General features: G+C 41.8%; 1 protein-coding gene across 3 annotated transcripts in view; it reads left to right on the top strand.

Annotated features, from left to right (window-relative positions):
• Window positions 1-26,600, top strand: part of MYOM3 (myomesin 3) — a 77,785-nt gene that overhangs the window by 8,271 nt on the left and 42,914 nt on the right. For 2 of the 3 annotated variants that reach the window (XM_058195543.1, XM_058195544.1), the window contains 7 exons: window positions 8,022-8,182; window positions 9,748-9,822; window positions 11,388-11,547; window positions 17,404-17,561; window positions 21,777-21,872; window positions 23,471-23,559; window positions 24,760-24,804. In XM_058195543.1, coding sequence (XP_058051526.1) covers window positions 8,076-8,182; window positions 9,748-9,822; window positions 11,388-11,547; window positions 17,404-17,561; window positions 21,777-21,872; window positions 23,471-23,559; window positions 24,760-24,804 — 730 coding nt within the window. In that variant the 5' untranslated portion in view covers window positions 8,022-8,075. The remainder of the gene's footprint in view (window positions 1-8,021; window positions 8,183-9,747; window positions 9,823-11,387; window positions 11,548-17,403; window positions 17,562-21,776; window positions 21,873-23,470; window positions 23,560-24,759; window positions 24,805-26,600) is intronic. The other variant, XM_058195545.1, reaches the window with a different exon arrangement.

Raw genomic sequence — 26,600 nt, 5'->3', positions numbered from 1 at the left:
CCAGGGGTGGGTTCTACTTATCTTTACTACTGGTTCGCATCGTGCCCGCGCAGATCACTTTTGATGACATTTGGATCAGTGGGCAGAGCCTCCCGCCAGTTTTACTACCGGTTCAATAGAACTGGTCCGAACCGGGGGCAACCCGCCACTGCTCGGATCCATTACAGCCTTCCTCTTGCAGATCCTGAGAACAGCAACATCATTAATAGTATTTATTTGCATATTGCTCTTCATCTAATTGTCATAAAACACTTTGCCACAATACGATAATCATGCAGCCAACAAAGCTTTTAAAAAAAATGATCAAATCTTGTACTTTAATTAGAAGCAAACACATTAAGCTCAGCGGAAAAATGTATTCTGATATAGGTCTAACGGCAAAAGGCTCACCAGTGACGCTAGCCACATCAAGAACATCTTACTTGGGTAGTTGAAACTCAGCCATTATTCATTAGTTGTACCACAAATAAAATCATGTTCACAGTTTCAATGGATATGCCAGGGTCTACCAACAAAATCTGATCATCCAAAGTCATTTTGATCCTGAGGTCAACACATCCATACCTTGAGATAGTTTTAGAAGTCATTGGGCAACCTGCATGAGAATAAGCGTGAGGTATCTCCAGTTGTGCAAACTGTATCATGGTTGTTCCGTTCCATGTTAACTGAAATTGGCAAACCATCTTCACCAAGCAGAGGGCAGTGCAGTCACCTAACCCAAATGTTCCTGAGATGTCCATGTGTCCACCTGTTTCCGAAGCTCCTAGTTGTTGTGACTGAGGCCCAAGTAGTGATTACGAAACACAGTTAGTACTGAACAAACATATTTTATTAAAACAGCTGAGAATTAATTCATTCTCAGCTTAGTCCAAAACAAATCCTTCATAAACCGTTCTTTGGCCTTATCACCAACCTTTGTTGTCTTTGGCAACCTGCCAAAGGCTTTTCTTGGCAAAGCCCCCACAAAGTTCAAGAGACACTGACAAGAAGCAATGGAATCAACGTTGCTTTTCTACAAAGAACCCAACGGCTCATTGCTGCTCTTTTAAGCCTTATGGGAGTGGCCAATAATCTTCTGGCCCTACTCCCGAGTCGTCCCGTTTGCATCAGCTGCTTTTGCCTTCTGGCAGCTCTTCTCATGCGTGCACTAGGAACAGGGTCCTCCTATTCCTCCGCCTCTCTTCTGTCCATCTCTGGAGGCTCCGGAGTTGGTGGCCCCATCTCTGCCTCCGATGTAGAGCCCTCATCTGGGCCTTCCCCTGACTCCAGGATTGGCCCATTGTCCAACCCAGCCTCCTCACTGTCCAACTCTGCTGCCAGGTCCCCAGGCTGCTGGTGGACCACAACACTAGTCTAGACAAGCTTCCTTGATACAGATGTTTATTGCTTCATCCAGCCTGACTTCCTCAGTCCACTTAGCAATAGTTCTCTTTCCTTAGTTCTTCCTCAACCTGTCAAAAACACTTTGAATTTTGAATTTAAGAAAACAGTTGTTCATCTGTCTGCTGGATTCCTGAAGCTGGTCTTCTTGTCCTGAGCTTCACCAATGTAAGAGTGATAGAGACATGTGTTCTGAGTATTTTTTTTTTTGTTACTTCACTGTAACACATGGGCTATTTTAAAACCTGTCAGTTGTGTTCAGGCGTAAACAGTTTATTAAAAGTCTTAGCCTGATGTGTTCTGATTAAAATTTAAAAAATGTTTTCAGGTTCAGTATGAGGCATGCCAGAAAACCAATTTGAAACAAGGATCTCCTTAAATATAAGGAATATATAAATATAGGGAAGGGTTTTTAATAGATTTTTGAAATTATCAGTGTTATCACATTCTCTCTTTCCTTGCCTTTTCTCAAAATCTTGTTCAGGGACCAGACTGTACGGTTCGTCATAATTATCCTATGTTTTCATACCACCTCTTTCATTACTGTTCTTACAGTAACAGAGTTGGAAGGGACCTTGGAGGTCATCTAGTCCAACCCCCCGCTCACGCAGGAGACCTATACTAGATATTCAAACTGCCAAACTGCTAATTTTTCTGATTGACAAGCTCAGTGTCTTAGCCACTGAGCCACCTAGCCAGGTTTGTAGCAAATCAATTAAAGAGAAAAAGAGAGAATAATTCCACTATGATCCAGTTCATGCATTGCATCAAGCTGTCATTTTCTTAAGAAAGTCATCTTTGATTCAGTTTACATGTTCTGGATAAACCAGAAATGCTGATTTATTTACTGCATTAGCTGGATCCACACAACATGCCAAAGTGAAGCCAAAGAAAGTGCTTGATGGCTTTGCATAATATGTGGATCCAGCCAAGGTTTCTTGACAGGTAGCGAAGCAAAATCCCTCATCCCCTATGAAGCCAAAGATTTTTACACATGAACCTGAATCAGATTGGTAGGATTCAGAGAACATTGATTCATATCTTGATTTATATCTTTTACTAACTAGTTGCAGAAAGAGGAAAAAAAACAGACATTTGGATACAGCATATGTACCACTGATGGGATTCAAATAATTTAACAACCAGTTCTCTGCCTTAATGACCGGGTGGGTGGGCGTGGCTAAGGGACGTGGCTGGCAGCACTTGGCTCCTGTACCCAAAATGGGCCGTGGGGGGGACACGCCCCCCTGTGCCCAGTTTTGGGCCTAGGAGGTCTCCCTGCAGCCTCCTGGGAGCAAAGGGGGGGGCACATCCTGGAAGGGGCGGGGAAGGGAGGGGCAGGGCCAGCCAGCAATTTAACTACCCATTTGCCCGAACTGGCCTGAACCGGCTGAATACCACCACTGATACCAACACGATATTAAAAGAGACCTTTCAAAAAAAATTTTAAAAAAAGTTTACATATTTGATCAGATTCCTTCCTTCTACTCAACCAGATATCTATTTTCAAGATGTTTTTCCTATTTCTAGTCCTGGCTTTCTGAAGATCTGGCTGCCCATGCGGTGGTCCAAAATATTTTGCTACTGAGGCAAAAGCCAAGATTGTGCTGTTGTTGTTTTTTTGTTGTTTACATTTATATCCCGCCCTTCTCCGAAGACTCAGGGCGGCTTACAGTGTATAAGGCAATAGTCTCATTCTATTTGTATATTTTTTACAAAGTCAACTTATTGGCCCCCCCCAACAATCTGGGTCCTCATTTTACCTACCTTATAAAGGATGGAAGGCTGAGTCAACCTTGGGCCGGGCTTGAACCTGCAGTAATTGCAGGCTGTGTGTTCTAATAACAGGCTTCTTAACAGCCTGAGCTATCACGTTTTAGGGACGCTGACTGCTGTGCATGGTCCAGAACAAGGGGTCTCCAATCTTAGCAACTTTAAGGCTGGAGGACTTCAACTCCCAGAATTCCCCAGCCAGCTTTGCTGGCTGGGGGATTCTGGGAGTTGAAGTCCTCCAGGCTCAAAGTTGCCAAGGTTGGAGACCCCTGGTCCAGAAGACCTCCCGCCTGAGTCCCAATTCCTACCTGCTTGCTCTGTCAGCATCTGGCTCTGTTTCGGACAGATGCAGCAGCATCACCAACCACACCCCAATGTCCGTCCGTTCCCATCCAGATGCTCTACTATGAAAGAGTCCCCTTGGACCGCAATTTCCTACTCTTCCTGCCAGCTTCTCAAAGTGTTATTTCCAAGATGGCAGAGTTCAGAAAAAAATAACTTCTGATGTCTGTTGAACAGCTGGATATATATATATATATTGTCTCCTTCAAATCTGTTGTTGTAAGATTGTAGATACCAAAAGGCCAACAGGCTGAAAGGAGTGGATTTCTCCGTATCAGAGGTTCCTAAAATGTTTGCCCTCACACCTCCCTTTAGCGTAATGTTAATGTACAGGCATCTCCATAAAAGTCCAAATGCTACAATGAACATAGAGTAAACAAACAATGAAAACAGTACAATGAAACTTTGGGAAAGGCGGGTTTAAACATTGCTGTGCACTTCACAGTTTAGGAACCCGTGCCCTATAGGTTATACTTTTTAATAAAACATATAAGGCAATGGTGGGCTGCTGGGGGTTCGTAGGGGTTTGGGAGAACCTCTAGCTAAGATTCTGTGCAGTTTGGAGAACCCCCAAATCCCACTCCTGGTTGGCTACGCCCACACTGGCATGCCCCTCCCAGGAGTCCCCACGCGGCCCATTTTGGATGCAGGTAAGTGGAGGGCACGTGTGGAGGCTCGGGGAGGGAAAAAACAGGCCTACTAGAAGCTCGGGAAGGCCAGAAATGGGCCCATTTCCGGCCTCCGGAGGGCCTCCAGAGCTTGAGGAAGCCATATTCACTCTCCTGGGGGCTCGAGAAAAGCCTCGGGAGCACAGGGAGGGCAAGAACACATCCCACTCCACCCCACCGTGGTGCAGGAGGCCAACTAGGCCACGCCCACCATAGCCACGCCCATCCAGCAACTGCACAGAGAACCCCTCGCTAAAATTTTTGAAGCCCACCCCTGCATATAGGGCAGGGTTTCCCCAAACAGTGAGTTGTGACATGTACTTCTTTTGGAGAGGTGCAGAGAATAACAGAATAAATGAATGATTGCTTCTATTAACTGGGTTTTATTGCTGGGTTGCTTCTGACTAAACAAGTTTCTTTAGGCGGCTCCATAGATTTTCAATTGGGTTAAGGCCTTGGGCTATTCCTAGGCCATTCCAGCAGTGGAATATGATTATCTTGAAACTCCCCCCCCCCCAAAAAAGTAGTGTTATTAGCTATCAAACCTCAAAAATATACTTTTCCCCAAAGGTTTCCACAATTTTGCCTACTACTGTACAGTCTAGTATGTGTTCTTTGATTGGTTAGCATCATTTGACTCATCTCTGATCTAGCAAGCATGCTCAGTAGCTTTATAGGTGCCATGTAATATTTCATAGCATGCCGTAATATACTTAGTATGATCTTAATAATAACAGAGTTGAAAGAGACCTTGGAGGTCTTCTAGTCCAACCCCCTGCTCAAACCTATACCCTTTCAGAGAAGTGGCTGTCCAATTTCTTCTTTAAAAACCTCCAGTGATGGAGCGCTCACAACTTCTGAAGGCAAGTCATTCCACTGATTAATTGTTCTAACTGTCAATTTATTTATTTAATTTATTTTATTTTATTTAATTAGATTTTTATACCGCCCTTCTCCCGAAGGACTCAGGGCGGTTGACAGTCATATAAAACCATAATAATAAATATAATAAAACAATAATTAAAAAACCTATCAAATACGGCCCTATATAAAATACATATAAAACAATAAAACCAATTGAATTAAAACCCCAATAACAAGAATTAAAATTCTAAAATCTTATGCCAGTCCTGCTTGACGAAATAAATGTCTTCAGTTCACGGCAGAAGGTCCGAAGGTCGGGAAGTTGATGGAGTCCCGGGGGGAGTTCGTTCCAGAGGGTAGGAGCCCCCACAGAAAAGGCCCTTCCCCTGGGGGTCGCCAGCCGGCATTGCTTGGCCGACGGCACCCTGAGGAGTCCCTCCCTGTGAGAGCGCACGGGACGGTGGGAGGCAAACGGCAGCAGAAGGTGGTCCCGTAGATATCCCGGTCCTAAGCCATGGAGCGCTTTAAAGGTGGTAACCAATACCTTGAAGTGCACCCGATAGACCACAGGCAGCCAGTTTTTACTCCTTAGTTCTAGAGAGAGTCCAAGGGAGGGGGTGTGAACAGCCTCCTTGTCTAGTTCTCAAACAACCAGGCTGAATTAGGAGACCAGGGCAAGTGATGTGACCCCACCCCTCCAGTTGTCTCCCAACAGCCAGGAGGTTCTTGAGTCAGGGAGCTGCCCTTCTCTTCCCCCGCCCTGGCATTTGCCACCTGAGATGGTCACCTAACTTTGCACTATGTTTGAATGCTGCATTTGTCCCCAGCCATAGTGAGCTGCTTCCTAAAATTCTTTGGCAGGGTGGATGAAGTGCTTTGGAAGGCCACATGCATCGAATCCCCCAAGCATTTCAGCTGTGGCTAAATGGAGCCTGATCCGCGGGGGAGGGATGGTATTGTAGCTTGTCTTTGGCAGCCAACAGCACGAAATGGACATCGGCCAAGGAGAGCTGCATTGTTTCTCTCCCTCTTTCTATCTTTAAGAAAGCAACTGACCTAATCCCATTTTTGTACACCTCCCACACAGGCTTCTGAGAGTTTTCCAACATCGACATGACCATAAATAAGCACTCATTAACCATTTCTTTCCCAGGTCTAGATTTATTATTATTATTATTAATATTGTCCTGATTTGGAACTTGTGTTCAGAGATGAAGAAAACTAATGTTTTGTGAATAAAAACAGACTTTTCCCCTGCCCAAATGTTTGACAATACCAAGGAAATGACCTTGGTATTGAAAATGAAAATGAAAATTATTTTCTTAGGTATCAAAAGAATGCAAAGCCTTGATGCTTAGAGGAATTTTGAACTGGATTTCCTTTTTTTTTTTTTTTTGAAGGTTGGAAAGAAACGTATTGTATAGGTTAACCTTTGAAGAATTTAATGCACTTAATTTGGTTCCATTCATCTCAGGATGAATGATGGACCTGAGCATTTACTGGCCAGATGCCCTTCCTGATGCCCATATGGAGTTTGCAGCAGATATTTTCTCTTTGCGCTGTGATAGAGAAACAGCTTTCGTTCAATCCTAGGTAATGAGAGCTGTTTTTCTATCAGGGTGCAAAGAGAAAATATCTGCTGCGAACTCCATATAGGCATCAGGAAGGGCATCCGGCCAGTAAATGTTCAGTTCCAAGCAGTCACCCCAACTCCACTCCGATAAAAGGGATTACAGGGTCCTTTTTTTCTTCCTTCTCTTCCCTTCTTTTTTAGTTTTATAGAGCAAATTTATTTATTTATGTTAATAATAACAACAACAACAACAACAGAGTTAGAAGGGACCTTGGAGGTCTTCTAGTCCAACCCCCTGCCCAGGCAGGAAACCCTACACCATTTCAGACAAATGGTTAGCCAACATTTTCTTAAAAATTTCCAGTGTTGGAGCATTTACAACTTCTGCAGGCAAGTCGTTCCACTTATTAATTGTACTAACTGTCAGGAAATTTCTCCTTAGTTCTAAGTTGCATCTCTCCTTGATTAGTTTCCACCCATTGCTTCTTGTTCTACCCTCAGGTGCTTTGGAGAATAGTTTAATTCCCTCTTCTTTGTGGCAACCCCTGAGATATTGGAACACTGCTATCATGTCTCCCCTAGTCCTTCTTTTCATTAAATTAGACATACCGAGTTCTTGCAACCGTTCTTCATATGTTTTAGCCTTCAGTCCCCTAATCATCTTTGTTGCTCTTCTCTGCATTCTTTCTAGAGTCTCAGCGTCTTTTTTACATCGTGGCGACCAAAACTGAATGCAATATTCCAAGTGTGGCCTTACCAAGGCATTATAAAGTGGTATTAACACTTCACATGATCTTGATTCTATTCCTCTGTTTATGCAGCTCAGAACTGTGTTGGCTTTTTTAGCAGCTGCTGCACACTGCTGGCTCATATCTAAATGGTTGTCTACTAGGACTCCAAGATCCCTCTCACAATTACTACTACTGATCGAGGTACCACATATCTGGTACCTGTGCATTTTGGGTTTTTTGGCCTAAATGTAGAACCTTACTTTTTTCACTGTTGAATTTTGTTTTGTTATATAGTGCCAAATGTTCTAGTCTGTCAAGATCTTTCTGTATCTTGAGCCTATCTTCTGGAGTGTTGGCTATTCCTGCCAGCTTGGTGTCATCTGCAAATTTGATGAGTTCCCCATCTATATCCTCGTCCAAGTCATTGATGAAGATGTTGAAGAGTACTGGGCCTAAAACAGAACCTTGGGGTACTCCACTGCATACTTCCCTCCATGTGGATGTAGCTCCGTTGAGGACTACACGTTGAGTGCGGTTGGTCAGCCAGTTACGAATCCATCTGGTGGTGATGCTGTCTAACCCACATTTTTCTACTTTATCTAGTAGTAGGTTATGGTCTACTTTATCAAATGCAAATGTAATTAATTAATATCTATGCTCCCTGTCTCCCTGCCCATCTCCCCCTACAAGGTGACTCTGGACTCTTGATGTTTTCTGGCAGAGAGGAATCCTCTGATTTCCATCATGACTACCCACACCTTTTACCACCACAGAGAAGAGGAACAGAAGGAAGAGAGACACCGAGATTTGCAAATGACTTCACAGACGAGAAAGTCCAAATTCAGGACCAGGTGAGTTTAGGGATTAAGAAAGTAACAGTTTGAGAGAAAGGGTCTGAGAATTATCTTGTATGACCCATTTAAAATCTAGTGGCTGTGTTCTCACAACCTGCTCAACTTGTTTGGTTAGTTTCTGTGAAAGCTTGCCGATTACGCCAAAAATTATTGGGAGAAAATAAAGGGTTGGTTAGAAGAAATGATCCAACAACGTATTGATTTAAAACCGGAGTTGTTTTTATTGGGGATCCTACCAAAGAAAATTAATAAAGAAAATATTTAGAATAGAATAGAACATAGAATAGAATTTTATTGGCCAAGTGTGATTGGACACACAAGGAATTTGTCTTGGTGCATATGCTCTCAGTGTACATAAAAGAAAAGATACGTTCATCAAGGTACAACATTTACAAAACAATTTATGGTCAGTATATCAATATAAATCATAAGGATAGCCAGCAAGTTACAGTCAAACAGTCATAAGTGGAAAGAGATTGGTGATGGGAACTATGAGAAGATTAATAGTAGTGCAGATTTAGTAAATAGTTTGAAAGTGTTGAGGGAATTATTTGAAGCAAGAGGGAACATAGCACATCTCTAGTGATTTATTGAAAATATAGGTGAAGATGGGGGCCAATTGGTCAGCACAGACTTTTAAGCAAGAAGGAGTTATCTTGTCTGGGCTTGGAGCTTTTCCTGGCTTTTGTCTGTGAAATAGGTTCTGCACTTCCTTTTCTGTGATCACTAGGGGTTGTGAACCCAATGAAATGGGGTCAGTTGTAGGAGGCTTGGCTGTTGTTGGTGTGTCTAAGATGGGGGTTGTGGAGATAGGTGGCTGTAAGTGTAGTTTATTTGATATACGTGATTACAGCAGCAAGAATAGTTTTTGCGCAAAATTGGAAAGCAGAGAAAATACCACTGGAAGGAGAAATTATTAGAAAAAATAATTCTAATAATTATTTTGTGCAGAAATGAACAGATTAACTTTGCTGATTAAAGAAAGAGAGGATTCAGAATATTTTAAGATATGGGATAAATTTTACCATTGGTTAGAAGAAAGGTATAGATAAGCAATGGATAATTATGTAAGAAAATGATAGTAATGTATTTGTATAAAAATGTATAAAAAAAATTTAAACATTGAAGTGAAGAAAGAAGAAACAACAAAAGGATGGAGCCAGGAAGAAAACACTGAGACGTCACACGGAAGGAATTGCTGATGTTTTAATGTATGTCTATAAAATAAAAAACTTTTAAAAAGAAAAAGAAAGCTTGCCTATTACGTAAACTCAGCTAATTGGATAGGTTAGGGTTTAATGTATAATACACTGAAAATGGATATATTCAGTGGGTTGAGTTTCCATAGCACAGGAAGCTACCAAAACTTAATCATAATCAAACTCAACATATTATGCAAATGCATCTAGTACATCTTAATAATAGTTTCCGTTATTTGTGCACAAGCTCTCCAGACAGAATATTTTATTTATGAAACATTTTTGTTCTTTCATCCAAATATTTATGTTTCTAAATATTCATATATATTTTTTTGTTCTGCCATGTCAACTTTCTTGGAACAGTGAAGAAGAAGAAAGCTTCACCTCCCTTGATAGGACCATCGCATCTGCTCTTGCGCTGACAACTGAAGTATCTTGGTATGTCCAATGATTTACTGGAAGGATTTTTTTTCTGCGCCAAGCCTACTCGATAAATATAGTTAACATTGTATTCTGCATCGGTGGACTTCTTTTCACCTTCTGCTATATTAAATATTTTGACGACAACTTCTGGATTTCTCTGAAGGCCACATCCCCAGCCTGAGAAAATTTTTTGGATAGAATAGAATTCTTTATTGGCCAAGTGTGATTGGACACACAAGGGATTTGTGTACACAGTGTACATAAGGAGAATAAAATACATTCATCAAGAATAAAAAGATTAGTGATAGTCAAGGTTACTAATAAGCTATCATATCGTACTGGGAACAATATAAATTGAAAGATACAAGTAACATGGTTATAGTAATAAGTGGGAAGAGATAGATATTAGTAAGGAAGAGAAGAATAATTGTAATACAGTCTTAGTAAATTATTTGACAGTGTTGTGGGAATTAGTTGTTAAGCAGAGTGAAGAAACTGTTCTTGTGTCTAGTTGTTCTGGTGTGCAGTGCCCTATAGCATTGTCTTGAGGGTAGAAGCTGAAACGATTTATGTCCAGGATGCGAGGGGTCAGTAGATATTTTAACAGCCCTCTTTTTGACTTGTGGATGTATATAGGTCCTCCTTGGAAGGCAGATTGGTAGCCATTGTTTTTTTTGCAGTTCTAATTATCCTCTGAAGTCTGTGTCTGTCTTGTTGCGTTGCAGAACCAAACCAGACAGTTATGGAGGTGCAGATGACAGACTCAATAATTCCTCTGTAGAACTGGATCAGCAGCTCCTAGGGCAGTTTGAGCTTCCTGAGTTGGCAGATAGTCCCCAACTTATAACCATTAATTTAGTGAACGTTCAAAGTTAGAACAGCACTGGAAAAAGCGACCTATGACTGCTTTTCATACCTATGACCATTGCAGCAGCCCCATGGTCACGTGATCAAAATCCGGCTGCTTGGCAACTGGCATGTATTTATGACAGAGTCATGTGATCGACTTTTGCAACCTTCTCACAAGCCAAGTCAATGAGGGAAGCCAGATTCACTTAACAACCGTGTTACTAACTTAACAACTGCAGTGATTCACTTAACAACTGTGGCAAGAAAAGTCATAAAATGCCACAAAATTCACTTAACAACTGTCTCCCTTAGCAACAGAAATCTTGGGTTCAAGTTCTGATCATAAGTCAAGGACTGCCTATATCCATAATATAAACGCCCTTATTTTCTAAAACAATAATAAATAGACATCTAATAAGGTAATTGCTTTAATATTTGTGTACAAATACTAACTGACATGTATTTGTGATACTAGGATGTACATTTCCATATTAGCAATTTCCATTTATCTTCATATGTCATACGGTACAATTATGGTAATTTGAATAACTATTAATTACTAGCAGAGAAATGCCTCATAAAAATACAGATATGGGTGGGTGAGATTTCATTATTCACCTTTTTCGGGACCCAGAATAAATAGGAATCAAAAGAGGAGATTCAAGGTTAGCGTGAGGTCTGTTTCTGAATCTGAAAAACTGGACTTCCCAATTCATGGTAATCTTCCTCAGGGAAACCAGGATGAGACGGGAGGCCGCTATACTAAACCTGGAAGAGAGGGGAAAGAAGAGAATTCGTTTTGGGAATGACATGGAAAAGCTAGAGAAGGATGTCATCATATACTGCCGGTTCTTGCGGGTGAAGGCTGACAAGATGGCCCTTCGGAGGAAGGTAAGAAATGGGGGTTTTTGAAGGGCACCTGGAAGGAGGTGGCATGAAAAAAGGTCTGCAGAATATAATTTGGGTTTTGGGTAGGTCCAAGGAATTACATAACAAATAGAAGATAATATCTGTAGCTTAGGGTTGAACTGTAGGATAAGTCCTTAATGCACTCTAAACTTGGTAGCTTTCCCTGCAAATGTTTCATTACCCAACTACTGTAGGTATCATTGTCAGTGCACTGATGTTGTTAACTAGTTACGTAATGAAACTTCTGCAAGAAAACAGCCAAGCTCAGAGTCCCCGATTACAAAACTGTTTGAATACAGGTAGTTCCTGACATATGATTGTTCATTTAATCACAGAAGCTTTTTCAGTTCTGGATGTTCTTGGATGAGAAGCAAAACATTTTCTTTTCTTTTTTTTTATTGAAAAAGTTTTACAAGAAAATTTTTCCCCATTACATCCCCCACCCCTCCCCCCACCCACCACCACCCCCTCCCCACACACACACACACCAACTTCCCAGAGCAGAATACAAGGTATAAGATCTAACAATCATAAGCTAGAATACCCTAATTATCCATAAATTCCCATCCCTCCCTTAAAACCTCAACTCTCCTTCTCCATAAAAAGAAACAAAGAAGAAGGAAATGTTCATTCATAAAATATTTGATGTTTCTTCATCCTGTAATTGTTCTAAAAATAGTCAATCTGTCTTCCTCATTCCGGTATATTTTCTTGTGGGTTTGTCTGGTACCTTGAAGTTTCCAACAAGATCAATATTTTTAACTTCCAGTCTTTGATAACAAACATATAATCCATCTTCCAATATTACACTAATATTATCTCAATTTTTCCCTCCCCCATATTTCCATCACAATAAATTACAAGTTTTTATGACCATTTTAACATTTTAACCTTAAACAACTCCCTTTCTGTTTTAATTTTTAATTTAATTTCCCCCCGAACACTTTAAACCCAACATCAATTTTTATCCAAAGTAACTAAATATACCATTAATAAAATAACATCAATAAAATATATCTCCCACATTTTACTTACAAATTAAAACAAATACACCCCAACTTAATTTCAAAAATACCATCTGTAAGACATTTTATGTAAAAAAAAAAATTTAAATTATCCTCTTACTTTCAATTTTTATTCAAAATAGATAAATCCACCATATATAATAATAACAGCATAAGTATAATACACCCATATTTAACTTACAGACTCAAACAAATGCACATTATCCTTTCTATTTCTTTTATGTTCAGAAATTTTCACTTACAGTTTACTCTTTCCCATAAAAGGAAACACATTTCATCTGACAATGTTGCTTTTTTATTCCTTGCTCTTTTTTAGAGATTACCATCCTTTGCTCCTCCCCTGCTATTTTCTGTATTTCTTCTCCCAAAGTTGCAGCCCCAATTTCAAATTGTGTTTGCTTTATTTCCTTCTCCCTTTTTTTAGCCACTTCAACTTCTCCTCCCACCTTAACTTCTAAGACTGTTAAACTTCCAGGCTTCAATACCTTAATATAAAAATCTCTTGCTTTAGTAACTGTGTTAAGACAATACTTCCCTCCCATATAATTTACTGTTAATCCGGCTGGCACATTCCATCTATACCATACCTGGCGGTTTCTAAGCTCAGTTACCAAAAAAGCATATTCTTTTCTATCTCTCAATATTTTGGAAGGAATTTCTTTCAACACCAAAACCTCTTGACCCAATATTTGAATTTTACTTTTATAGGAGGCTTGTGAAATTTCACTCCTAATCTTCCTAGATGTAAAATAAATCACTATATCCCTTGGCAGTTGTCTCTGCCTTGCTACCCATGAATTAACACAGTAAATTTTCTCAATTTGATTTTCAAGATCCACTGATATCAGTCCAATCACCTGTGAGAAGGCTTCTGCAAATATCTTTTTTAGATTCTCTCGCTTATTTTCTTTTAAACCTCTCACCCTCAATGCAGATTCCATTATTTTAGATTGTAATAAAACCCATTCTTCATCTGCTCTCTCCACCTTATTCCGAAGCTCCTCTATTTGACTTTTTAAATTCAAGTTAATTTGATCAATCTCATGCACTTTTCCATCCAGCTTTTTTATAAATTCAAACATAATCATAAAGGATGACCTCATATCTTCTTGTAAGTCTTCATTCTCAGCTGTAGCAGAATTTTTAATTTCCAATAATTTCTCCTCAATTTCCTTAAGTTTTTTGCCTCGAGCAGAAATTTGAGCCTTCAAAAATTCTTTCAACTTCTCTTGTAATTTATGTATTTGAACTAGCAAGGCAGCTCCCTTAGAATCAGCAGGCTGTATTTGTTTAGAAGCCATCTTGCTTTAACTTTATAAATTGCAACAAAGTCAAATCTTTTCAAGCAACTTATTTGAAATGGGTAAATTAGTTCTATAAGCCTTTGGCTTTTCTTTTTAAGATTTCTTCACTTAAGTATAAAGTCCATCAAATTTAAACAGAGTTAACAAGGCACTAACGATGTTAACAAGGACTTCCTTAAGTTTCGTTTCCACGCCTCATTAAACAAATCTGCCATTTTTCTTCTTCTCAAATACCTTCCGAAGATCGAGATGAGGTCTAAAACATACATCCACCCTGCCTCTTGCCTCCACTCCATCTGCTTAAAGTAATTAGAATATCTTCATCTTGATAGCAGAGATGGCCGCGAGCGCTTTGTTCTGCATAGATGTAGAAGCTTCCTGGATCTGGAGCATTTGCCAGGTTTAAACAGGGAGGTCTCACCTTCTAGCTCCAGGAATTATTCCTGGAGCTTTTGGGGAGCTCTACCCCCAACCGGCTGCTCACCTTTCCCTCTTCTCCTGAGGGAAAGGTTTCCAAGCCACCAGACAGCTGATTTGCACTGTCTGAGCGGCTTTAACAGAATCACGAGGGCGGAGGTCCAAAAGGACCGTCTCCAACGCGCGCAGAGCCACCAGAAATCGAGAAGCAAAACATTTTCAAAGAAAAAAAACTCAAGAAAGTTAAGTTGCCTTTTCAAGAAAAAAAAAACACCTTTGGGTATTTAGCATGATGTTCTTTCTCCAGAGGAAACTTTGCAAGTGTAAACACCCAACATAAGTTCCTTTTTAATGTAACCAGCATGGTTGACGTATCAGATTTGGAAGAGACCTTGAAGGTTATCTAGTCCAGGGGTTCCCAAGCTTTCAGACCTCAGGGACCACTAAATTCATAATTTTAAATCCTGCGGACCACTAATATGATCTGCCTAATGACCGGCTGGGTGGTCGTGGCTAGGTGGTCATGTGACTGGGTGGGTGTGGCCAACATGATGTCACTCACATTGAGGGGTGCCTCGCCAGCCTCCTCGCCCCTCCCTTCCAAGCCACTCCTCGCCTCTCCACCTGGGTTCTTTAGGTCCCCAGCAGGAAGCAGTTGTTGGAACTAAGCAGCCACCATGAGAAAGAGTTGGCAAAATAGCTCAGTTCAAATTGGGTCTGACCGAGAAGGACGCTCAGTAGAAGCACCTCACTGAGGACTACAAGCATAGGCTTTCCAAGCAGAGGGAAGACCTGTGGGAGTGCAAGGTCAGCTACCAGTGCCTGGAGGCTCAGCGGCCTGAGATGGTCAGCCAGTTCTAGGCCATGATGCAGTCCCACTGGAATGAGGCCCTCTGGCTCTTCGCCACCTGTGGTGCTTCCCTCCAGCCTATACCCAAAGCCTATACCCACCAAGAGGCTGAAGCAGACCCCAAGTCAGAATTTCTGTCCCCCTCCAAGACTCTCCAGACTCTCTGCAGCAACACAAACATTCATTGTACGTAATTGTCCCAGGGGCCGTAGTTTGAGGACCCCTGATTTAGTCCAATATAAAAAATGCAAATAATTTTTCTGCGGACCACCAAAATTTTCTCGCGGAACACCAGTTGGTGACCACTGATCTAGTCCTACCCCTGCCTGCTCTCACAGGAGACCTATACTATTTCCAATAAATGGCTGTCCAGTCTCTTCTTAAACACCTCTAGTGATGGAGGACCCACAACTCCCAAAGACAGTTTGTTCCACCGGTTAATTGTTCTCACTGTTAGGAATTTTCTCCTTCGTTCTAGGATGCTTCTCTCCTTGATTAGTCTCCATCCATTGTTTCTTATCCTGCCTACAGTTGCTTTGGCCCCCCTCTTCCTTGTGGCAGCCCTTCAGGTATTGGAAGACTGCTATCATGTTCTGTCCCCCCCCACCTCACCTAGGAAGACACACGAGCAAACGACGTCTACCAGTAATTTATTTTTACAAGCCGACCTGAATCCCTTTAGCGGATAAAAGTTCTGGCAGCTATTCTCCAAATGCCTGCCAAGTTTCTTATCACCTCTAGAAACAGGAGTCAATGTATCTGTAGTCCACTGCTGGGGCAACCAAGAGTTCAAAGAGTAGTCAGAAGTCATTCACAAAGTCCAAGCCTTAATTCTGGAAGATATCCCATCCGAAGCTCACGATATGCAGTTTTTGTCCATCACAGAGCCTGCAGAGCAACCCCATCCACTTTTATCCCCTGTGGGGCATGGTTCAGTGACTCAGCAATCTCTAGCCCTTCCACACCTCTTCCTTTGCTGCGCATGCCTCTCCCTCCGACGCTGCCTGGGATCAATCCAAGATTGATCTTCATCATTCCCTATTAGTGGGTGCTCCAACATGTCTTCCTCCTGGCCTTCAGCAGGAATCTGAGGCATTGCCAGAAAGGAGGGTCCTGGGGAGGAGGCCTTGTCAGCTCATCCCCATCACTTTCAGAGTCATCTTCCTCCGTGAGGACAGGCTCAGGAGCCAGAGTCACAACATATCATGACGTGTGACATGTGACATTCAATAGCATCCTTTTCTTCATTTTTCTTTCTTTGGAAAAGTTGCATCAGGGAAAGAAAGCACCAGGTTATTTGTTTTGATGGCAGCCTTTGTACCACTGTAACGGTCCAAATGTCAAAGAGAGACTTTTAGGCAACTGTTAGTGTAGTACCTAGTCCTAGACTAACGTGGCTGATCTGTGAAAAACTAAACAGTGGGGACTGTTGTTATTTAGATCAGTAGTGGGTTTCAATTTAGTTTGCTACCGTTTTGCTCATGCACGCGCACAACGCTTCTGCACATGCACAGAAGCGTTCGGGCGGGTGGGCGGAGCCTTCTGCCACCGCCGCTACCAGTTCGCCCGATCCAGGGTGAACCAGTAGCAACCCACCACTGATTTAGATGGAAGACACCCAAGAAATCTTCAGATTAAGCCCTGCACTAAAGAATTAAAAACTTAAAAATCCCCAAAGATGGCAGTAGGTGGTCCAGAACAGGGGTCTCCAACCTTGGTCCCTTTAAGACTTGTGGACTTCAACTCCCAGAGTCCCTCAGCCAGCAAAACTGACTGAGGAACTCTGGGAGTTGAAGTCCACAAGTCTTAAAGGGATCAAGGTTGGAGACCCCTGGTCCAGAAGGCCTCCCGCCTCAGTCCCAATTTCTACCTGCTTGCTCTGTCAGCATCTGGCTCTGTTTCAGATAGATGCAGCAGCATCACCAACCATGGCCCAATGTCCGTCAGTTCCCATCTAGATGCTCCACTATGAAAGAGTCCCCTTGGACCACAATTTTCTACCCTTCCTCCCAACTTCTCAAAAGTGCTGTTTCCAATGAAGAACAATTTCATATTGTTACATGAAAAAAAATAAACGGAACTTTCCAGGTGACATCCTGGACAATTTAACTTATCTAAAGGGAAGTGTTATTTTAACATTAATACCCAGAGGGTGCCAATATCTCCCTGTCCCATGTCTGCAGATGTATTTATAGAACAGTAAGATAAAAAGTTATAAAACCATCTGCATTCTTCGTCCAAGGCTGAAGCGAAGGCACTACTGGAAAAGGAAGTGATGGAGCTGTTGTCCTGCCGGGCGCCCATGTTTTGGATCCCCCTGAGAGCTCACACGGTCTGGGAGAGGATGAGCGTCACATTGGAATGCACCATCCTGGCTAACCCTCAGCCAAAGGTCACCTGGTAAGTGGGTCAGGAAGAAAACGTTGGCGATTGCAAATACGGAGCTCAGCTAAAACGTTTGAAATGATGCTATATTGTGAAGGTTAACCTAGTTTTAAAAACAGTGGAAAAATTGGCTTTACTTAAAAAGAAAAAATGATGGGAATTGAGAAATAGAAATGAATGATTTTTAATGTTATATATTTAAGTGCACTGTAGTAAGGTATTTGACTGTAGTATTTGGATAAGTTGTACATGTAAAATTGTATGAATATTAATTTTTGTGATTGGAATAATGGAATTTAGGGAAAACACTGGACACTATATTTATTAAATCGGTGGCTAGTGGGTACAACTGAGTCATGCACAGAGGTTGTAATTAACACAACCTTTATTTAACTCAACTGTGGATAACAAGAAGACAACAACCAAACCCTCCGGTGACAGCCCTTATATACTAGCTGCCTCAGGAGCTTAACCAATGACAGGACTTCCAAATTCCCGCCTTTTCCTCCAGGCGCATCTTAGCCAATCAGGGACCGCCTGGCTGTTGTCAAGGCTCAGGCGGCGGTGTAGCCCTGAGGACTTTGTCAGACATAACAATATTATGTTGTGAAAAGGGAGAAATGGGAAAATATTTGAATAGGATGATTTAGAGTTAGGGTTAAATATTAGAATAGGATGATTTAGAGTTAGGGTTAAATATTAGAAAAATGATTGATTTGAAACTAAAGGGTTTTAACTTGGAGGAAGTAATGAGAGGACCGGGGGGGGGAGAACAGAGAGAAAAATTGATTAATGATTAGAGATTAGGGTGAATGGTAAGATTAGTTATATAGCAGAAATAAGGAAAAGAAAAATTAGAGAGAAAGAATATTATGGCAAAAAGTGAAAAATATAAATTGTGTTGGGAGATGATAATTAAAAGCCGTACAAATTTGTGACTCGGCCAATACCTCTGTTCAGAAAAAATGCATTGTTTGTTTGTTTGCGCGTGTTTGTTAAAAAATAAAAACTTTCATTTTTAAAAAAGGAACAGAAGGTTGGCATCGTCTCTCTCTGGAACTATGAAAGAAGAACTCGTCGGCCCGTTGAAAGATGGGTCTTCCATTGCTGGAAATTTTTAAGAAGAGGTTGAATAGCTATTGGAAGGGGGTCCTTAAGACTCTCTGAGCTTGTTTTCTTGCAGGCGTTTCATTAACCAAACTAGGTAACATCATCGCCAGTGCTAGTAAGGAGGGCAGTTTGCTGTCAGTTTATATTCTAGCGCAGGGGTGTCAAACACGAATTCATTGAGAGCCGCATCAGGGTTGTGTTTGACCTGGGGGGGGGCAGTTGGGTGTGTGTGGCCAGTTCAATGTCACCCGTGTTGTGGGTGCCTGTCGTGGGCCGCGGTGCTTCTGCTACCGAAAACAGGCTCCCAAGTTCCGTTTTCGGCTGCCACGTGGCCCACCCGAGCTCTGTTTTCACTGGCAGATGGTTGCAGGAGTCCGTGGCAGCTGAAAACAGAGCTTGGGAGCCTGTTTTCACTAGCAGAAGCACCACGGGCCAATCATTCACTGTTTCCAGGTTGACCCCACGGGCCAGTTCTAAGTACCCTGCGGGCTGGATCCAGGCCCCTCGGCCTTGAGTTTGACACCTCTGTTCTAGTGGCTTGCTTGTCAGTGTTGTGGGGAGGGTGGTCTTAGAGATTCTTTGGTTAGGGCTGTTTATCGTTGACTTCTTTGGAGGTTTCTTGATTGGGGTATTTTTTACTTGATTCTTGGTCTGATGTTACCTTGGAGTTAATCTATGCTGATCTGGGTGCTGATTCCTGGTGGAGAGATGCTGGAGTCCTTTTTGTTATCTTTGGGGCTGATTGATTGTCTCTTTTGCATAGCCTATAGATGTTTTAAAGTCTATCTGTCTATTGACAGCTGATTTGTCAGATTGCCAGGCTTCTAAAAATTCCCTGGCATTGTTGGACTTGGCTTGGACTAGAATGGTCACATTTTCCCAGCTGAAACTACGGTTAAATCTGTCTATGTGTTGCGAAAAGATATAGACAGCTTTAATCATACTTTAATCATACGTTCCCTTCCCTCCCCTATCTTCCCTTTCTTCCCTTCCCCATCTTCCCTTCCCTTTCTCTCCCTTCCCTTCCCTTTCCCCTTCCCTCCCCCTCCCCTTTCTTTCCTTCCCCTCCCTTCCCTTCCCTTTCTATCCTTCCCTTTCTTCCCTTCCCTTCTCCTGTCTTCCCTTCCCTTCTCTTCCCTTCCTTTCCTTCCCCTCCCTTCCCTTCCCTTTCTATCCTTCCCTCCTTCCCTTCCTTCCTTCTCTCCTTCCTTCCTTCCTTCCTTTCCCCTTTCTTTCCTTCCCCTCCTTTCCCATCCCTTTCTTCCCTACCCTTTCTTCCCTTCCCTTCTCCTGTCTTCCCTTCCCTCCCTTCCCTTCCTTTTCCCCTTCCCTTCCCCTCCTTCCCCTTTCTTCCCTTCCCTTCTCCTCCTTTCCTTCCCTTCCCTTCCCTTTCCTCCATCCTTTCTTTCCTTCCCCTCCTTCCCTTCATCATACAGTACATGCCTTTGAAGCTCTTCCTCTTTACAGCCTTGAAGAATGGTTTAAAATCTGTTCATATTTATAAACATTTAAGCTGACAGCCCAAGGCACCAGAAAACAATCCAACAGCAAATAGCAGTAGCAAAACACTAAAGAACCAGCTGGATGTTTATAGCCTTTTATGAGAGTCATTTTCAAAAAAAGCTGGGTTCGTGGTTGATGTTTGATTAAAGCTGTCTATATCTTTTCGCAACACATAATACAAAGTCTTCGTTATTGAATAGCCATTTGCCTGAAAAGGTATGGTATCTCCTGCTTGAACTGGGGGTTCGACTAGAAGGCCTCTAAGTCCCTTCCAACTCAGTTATTCTCATGTTCTGAAAAAGTCGCTTGACCTCATCTGCAGATTGCAGACTTTTCAGAATTGTACCAATGGTGAGTTTCTACCGGTTCGCCCTGGTTCATGCGAACCGGTAGCGGCGGTGGCAGGAGGCTCCGCCCACTCACCCGGACATCATCATAGATGGTCTGCGCATGCGAAGCACGTGCAACCATGGTCACAACTGCGAACCAGTAGCAAAGGTAAGTGGGACCCACCACTGGATTGTGCCCTTTGAGTTTAGAAAGGTGGGCATGGTTGAATATTTGATCCTGTTCATACAAAAATAGCAAGAAGCAGAACTTTTATGCAGGTGAGGATTTATTTTTCCCAACGGAGCATTTAAATGTGCAAGGGCTATTGCTTATTCCCTACAATTAGTAGGACATGTTATGCCTTGTTGCAGATACAGGAAGAACTGATTTCATTCTAGCTGATTGTCTGCTTTGTTTGCTTGCTCGCTTGGTTTCTCTTAAGCGATGTTGCAAATGAAATTAACATAGCTTCGTCCTCCGCAGGTGAAAGAGTTTACAGTTGGAAAACGTTAAATGCATTGCCCAAATTCCAGAAGGATGTTTTAAAGAATGCATCTGCTCAGAAACCATCCGACCTGGGGTTAAATTTTGATTTAGCGCAAAACTAATTCTCTCTGGAAATCTGTGGTTGCTCTTACAAGCACTTCCCTTTTTGTAAAACAATCAAATTTTTTTCACTTGCTTTCTATGGGGCTTTTTTATAACAACACATTCCCCTTCAGCTGGTCTTTTTTTTTAATGTAATGGAAGATTTTCCACAAACGCCAAAACTATAAATAAATTGATGATGATGATGACGACCACTGATGAGGTTACCTAGTTTGGTAATGAAATGTCTGCAGAGAGCACAAAAGACCCCATAAATAGATGGAGAAGAGTTCTGTACTGATTTTTGATAACCTTTGACTGATATACATCTTTCTTCCATCTGATGCCTTCCAAATATGCTGGATTATAAGCTCCATCATGCTTGGAAACTCTTCACATACGAAAGACACTAAATTGGAAGAAATGCTTTGGACCTCCTGTGGGAACAGAACCACCCTGCAAAGCCTGAGAAAAGTTTAACTGCTTTCATGAAATTGGAAACTCTTATTTCAGATAGTTTTCAATGTGTTCCTTCCTTCCTTCCTTCGTTTTCTATAGCCGTCCCTCTTACTCAATGACTCTGCTTGTCTTACAATTCAAAGTGAATAACCCAATGTGATAAATCTTGGTGGACTTTCAACATTTCCAGAAACATTCCTTAAAAATCTTCAAATTTTCCTTCCCTTTGCACCTGACCAGGTTTAAAAATGGTGTTCGAATTGACCCTCGTGTTGCTCCAGCAGGGAAATATAAAATGAAGAATGAATTTGGAATGCTTACCTTGGATATCAGGAGGTAATGAATTAATCTAAATAGGATTAATTTTTAGGAGGATTGTAAGAACTCACGATGAAAAGGAATGTCAGGAAGTTAAGAAAGCAACAGTAAACAAAGGTTGTGATTACATCCCCTATCAACACAGCTCACTAAAGAATAGTCAACTGCACTTTTGCAAGTTGCTAAGCTTGACTACTTTTGACCTTGGTTAGTTCTAAACATGGATAGTTTTCATGCACAAACCATCTGGATCAATTGATGTTTCCATGGATGAAAAAAATATTATCTAGTTCTAGTATATGGGACATCATTCATGCATTAGCAATATATATTAGCATGAATAAAACACAATAAAATATAGAATAGAATAGAATAGAATAGAATAGAATAGAATAGAATAGAATAGAATAGAATAGAATAGAATAGAATAGAATTTTTATTGGCCAAGTGTGATTGTACACACAAGGAATTTGTCTTGGTGCATATGTTCTCAGTGTACATAAAAGAAAAGATACGTTCATCAAAGTACATTTACAACACAAATGATGGTCAATATATCAATATAAATCATAAGGATTGCCAGCAACAAAGTTACAGTCATACAGTCATAAGTGGAAAGAGATCGGTGATGGGAACGATGAGAAGATTAATAGTAGTGCAGATTTAGTAAATAGTTTGACAGTGTTGAGGGAATTATTTGTTTAGCAGAGTGATGACCTTCGGGAAAAAACTGTTCTTGTGTCTAGTTGTTCTGGTGTGCAGTGCTCTATAGCGTCATTTTGATGGTAGGAGTTGAAACAGTTTATGTCCAGGATGTGAGGGATCTGTAAATATTTTCACGGCCCTCTTCTTGATTCGTGCAGTATACAGGTCCTCAATGGAAGGCAGGTTGGTAGCCATTGTTTTTATTATAAAAATAATTATTATAAACGATAAAAAGATCTATGTTCAAATACCAATGACTAGGCCATCTAACCACTGAAGTGCAGCATCGTTTATATTTTAAAAAATCAGATACTGGATCAGTATATGTCTTCAACTTACAGCCAGTCACCATGTGATCTGGAAGAAAAAAGAGAATTCTATAAGCAGAAGTTAAGAGACTTTTAGATGAAAACAGTTGACAAGAAACCAAAATTCATAAATCATGCAAGGAAGTTGAGATAGAAAGTCACCACATCATTTGCTTTAACATATAGGCCAATTTTTTTTACTACCGATTCTGTGGGTGTAGCTTGGTGGGCATGGTGTGGCTTGGTAGGCATGGCTTGGTGGGTGTGGCAGGAGAAGGATACTGCAAAATCTCCATTCCCACCTCACTCCAGGGGGAAGGATATTGCAAAAACTCAATTCCCACCCCACTCTGGGGCCAGCCAGAGGTGGTATTTGCCAGTTCTCTGAACTACTCAAAATTTCCGCTACCGGTTCTCCAGAACCTGTCAGAACCTGCTGGATTTCACCCCTGGGCCAGTGTTTCCCTACTTTAGCAAGTTTAAGATGAATGGACTTCAGCTCCCAGAATTCCCCAGCCAGCATGCTCTGCTGGGAAAACACTGCTTTTGGTCAAATATGAAACAACTGGAGTATCTCACAGTGTCGTTTACTTTTATTTCCAGATGCTCTTTGGATGATTCTGCCGAATACAGCGTGGAAGTGAAGAACTCTTATGGGGAAGCCAACTCATTTGCAACCGTATTTGTCAGGAGTAAGTCTCGACTTGACTTTGACAAGTGCAAAAACATTCTTGCAACATCAGATGTTCTCTGCACGAAACATATCTCTTCCGCAGATGCACTGTTGCAATACAAGCTATGCATGTTTCAACTCCTGAGAAGTCTTTCCAATTGTTTTCTGAGCAATGCCCGTTACTCATCCATTAATCCAGACATTGCCAATTTTTTATTCTCCTTCAGGCATGTTGGAAAAGGATTCCCAGCCCTCCCCTAGCGAGATGTGGCCGGAGGGAGGGTAGCCCAACAACTGGAGAACACCTGGTTGAGGGTGATTGCCAATTCGGTCCTCCTTTGCAGTTTTCCATCAGTTTAATGCCAAGGGTGTTTCTTCTGTCTAGAAGTTCTCAATCCGGTTTTTGTCTAAAGTAAAGCAAACAAAAGAAGCTTGATGGAGGCTAGAATTGGGTTTCCATCAGGTTTGCATTCTTAGCTATTTGGAGACTCACCCACTCCTGATTTCAATATGGGCTTTTCTGCATTGCAACTTGAAGCTACTTGGCTCCTGCGAGTAATCTGCCTGGGAATGAAACCCAGTTTAAGTAGTCCCTTTCGACCCAATCACAGTCTTTGCTATGGGGAGACCTGGAGTTCTGTCTGGAGCAGGGGTCTCAACCTTGGCAACTTTAAGACTTGTGGACCAATGGTGGGTTTCAAAAAAATTTACTACCAGTTCTATGGGTGTGGCTTGGTGGACATGGCATAGCTTGGTGGGTGTGGCTTGATGGGCATGGCAGGGGAAGGATACTGTAAAATCTCCATTCCCTCCCCAATCCAGGGGAAGAGTACTGCAAAATCCCCATTCCCACCCCACTCTGGGGCCAGCCAGAGGTGGCATTTACTGGTTCTCTGAACTGGTCAAAATTTCTGCTACCAGTTGTCCAGAACCTGTCAGAACCTGCTGGATTTCACCCCTGGCAATGTGTGTTCCTTTCCTTAAGGCATGGACATTGAACTGACTTCCTGCTGGGGCAAGTCAGATGTGTGAGTCCAGCCTTAAAAAGTTGGACTTGACTTGACTTGATCCATACAAATCCTTTAGGTCAAAGTTTTCAACAACCAACTGTACATTCTTATTTGCAAATGAAACAGTGAAATGCACCTTTATCAATACCTGTATTTCTCCCTCTCTTCCTTTCCCACTCCTCCATCAACTCCCCTCTAATCTCTTGTAGAATATTATGGGATGGAATCTGGATTTGACTCAGAAATCTATAAAAGTGAGTAGACGTTTATGGTCCTTTATAATGGTTGTCTTTTCTTTTCTTTTCTTTTTTTCTTTGCATTTATATCCCGCCCTTCTCCGAAAACTCAGGGCGGCTTACACTATGTTAGCAATAGTCTTCATCCTATTTGTATATTTATATACAAAGTCAACTTATTGCCCCCAACAATCTGGGTCCTCATTTTACCTACCTTATAAAGGATGGAAGGCTGAGTCAACCTTGGGCCTGGTGAGACTAGAACCTGCAGTAATTGCAGGCAGCTGTGTTAATAACAGACTTGCAGCCTTGGATTTAGCAGGCCATCCATGTACATAGTGCCACTGTTTGGTTGGTCCATTTTAAAGATGGTTTAAAATGAACCAGAGGTGAAAAGAAAGCAAGACTCGGATTGTAACAATAGCAGAAATAAATAGGTTCCTGCAACATACTTCAATGCGGTTACAGAATTAACCCCTTAATAAGGATTTGTACAATATGTGAAAACATGAGCTAACTAAACAGGCTGAGCTTATATAGTGATTTAATTTCAAAACAACTAAGATTAAAAATAACCAGTCTGACTGAGCTGTGTGATTGCAGCTGTTAGATATTTACTTGACCTGATTAAAGATGTTGTGCTGACACAGCCTGTCGTTGCCAACTCTAGGGGGCGGTGCTCATCTCCCTTTCAAAGCCGAAGAGCCAGCGCTGTCTGAAGACGTCTCCGTGGTCATGTGGTCGGCATGACTTAACACCAAAGGCGCACGGAACACTGTTACCTTCCCACCAAAGGTGGTCCCTATTTTTTCTACTTGCATTTTTACGTGCTTTCGAAACTGCTAGGTTGGCAGAAGCTGGGACAAGTAACGGGAGCTCACCCTGTTACATGGCAGCACTAGGGATTCAAACCATCAAGCTGCCGACCTTTTGATCGACAAGCTCAACGTCCTAGCCCCTACCAAAATCTGCCAAATGGAGGGTCTGGAACAGGGGTGTCAAACTCATGTCGTCACTGTGGCCACGTGGCGTTTCAGGACTTTTTTTGCCCGGTCTGGGAGTTTGATAGCCCTGGTCTGGAGTCATGATCAAATCTCAACCCTTTTTCTACATGGATGTAGCATTGTTACACATACAAAAGGGGAAGGGCTTCTGTGCAACCACCCTCTTGCAGATTTTAAGACTCCTGGAATCTACACGGAACAGAAGAAAAGGGGAAATCCTCTTCCAGAGCAATCTTAGACTTGTTACAGATAGTCCTCAACTTACAACCATAATTGAGTCTGAAATTTTAGTAGTAAGTCATAGCAGTTGTTAAGTGGGCCTGATTTTATGACCTTTTTGCAGCAGTTGTTAAGTAAACACCACAGTCATTAAATGAACCCATTATACCCAATGGGAGTTTTTTGCTGGAAATTGGAAGCAAACCCCAGAAACTGGCCAAAAATGCCAAAAATCAAGAAAATGTGGGAATGCTGCAAATGGCCGCAAAATGTGGGCCAGTAGCCCAGTGCCAATCAAGTTATCTCAAGGGAGGGAAGCAATCACTGTAACTTTGAAACCGGGTCATAAGCAGCTCTGGGGAGGTCTGTTGTAACTTGGAACAGTCATTAAGCGAGGACTATCTGTACTTCTGGTTAGTAAAAGCTGGGAAGAAAGAGCAAGAAGTCATTTGAGGGCACCCAATAATGATGATGGGGAATTAGCCCATTAAAATGTGAGATGCGGTGGCTGTGAGACATGGTGGCTCAGTGGCTAAGAAGCTGAGCTTGTCGATCAAAAGGTCAGCAGTTCAGCGGTTCGAATCCCTAGTG

Source organism: Ahaetulla prasina, chromosome 10 (genome assembly GCF_028640845.1).
Source record: "Ahaetulla prasina isolate Xishuangbanna chromosome 10, ASM2864084v1, whole genome shotgun sequence".
NCBI classification, from domain to species: domain Eukaryota; kingdom Metazoa; phylum Chordata; class Lepidosauria; order Squamata; family Colubridae; genus Ahaetulla; species Ahaetulla prasina.
This window is presented reverse-complemented; position numbering and strand designations above follow the sequence as displayed.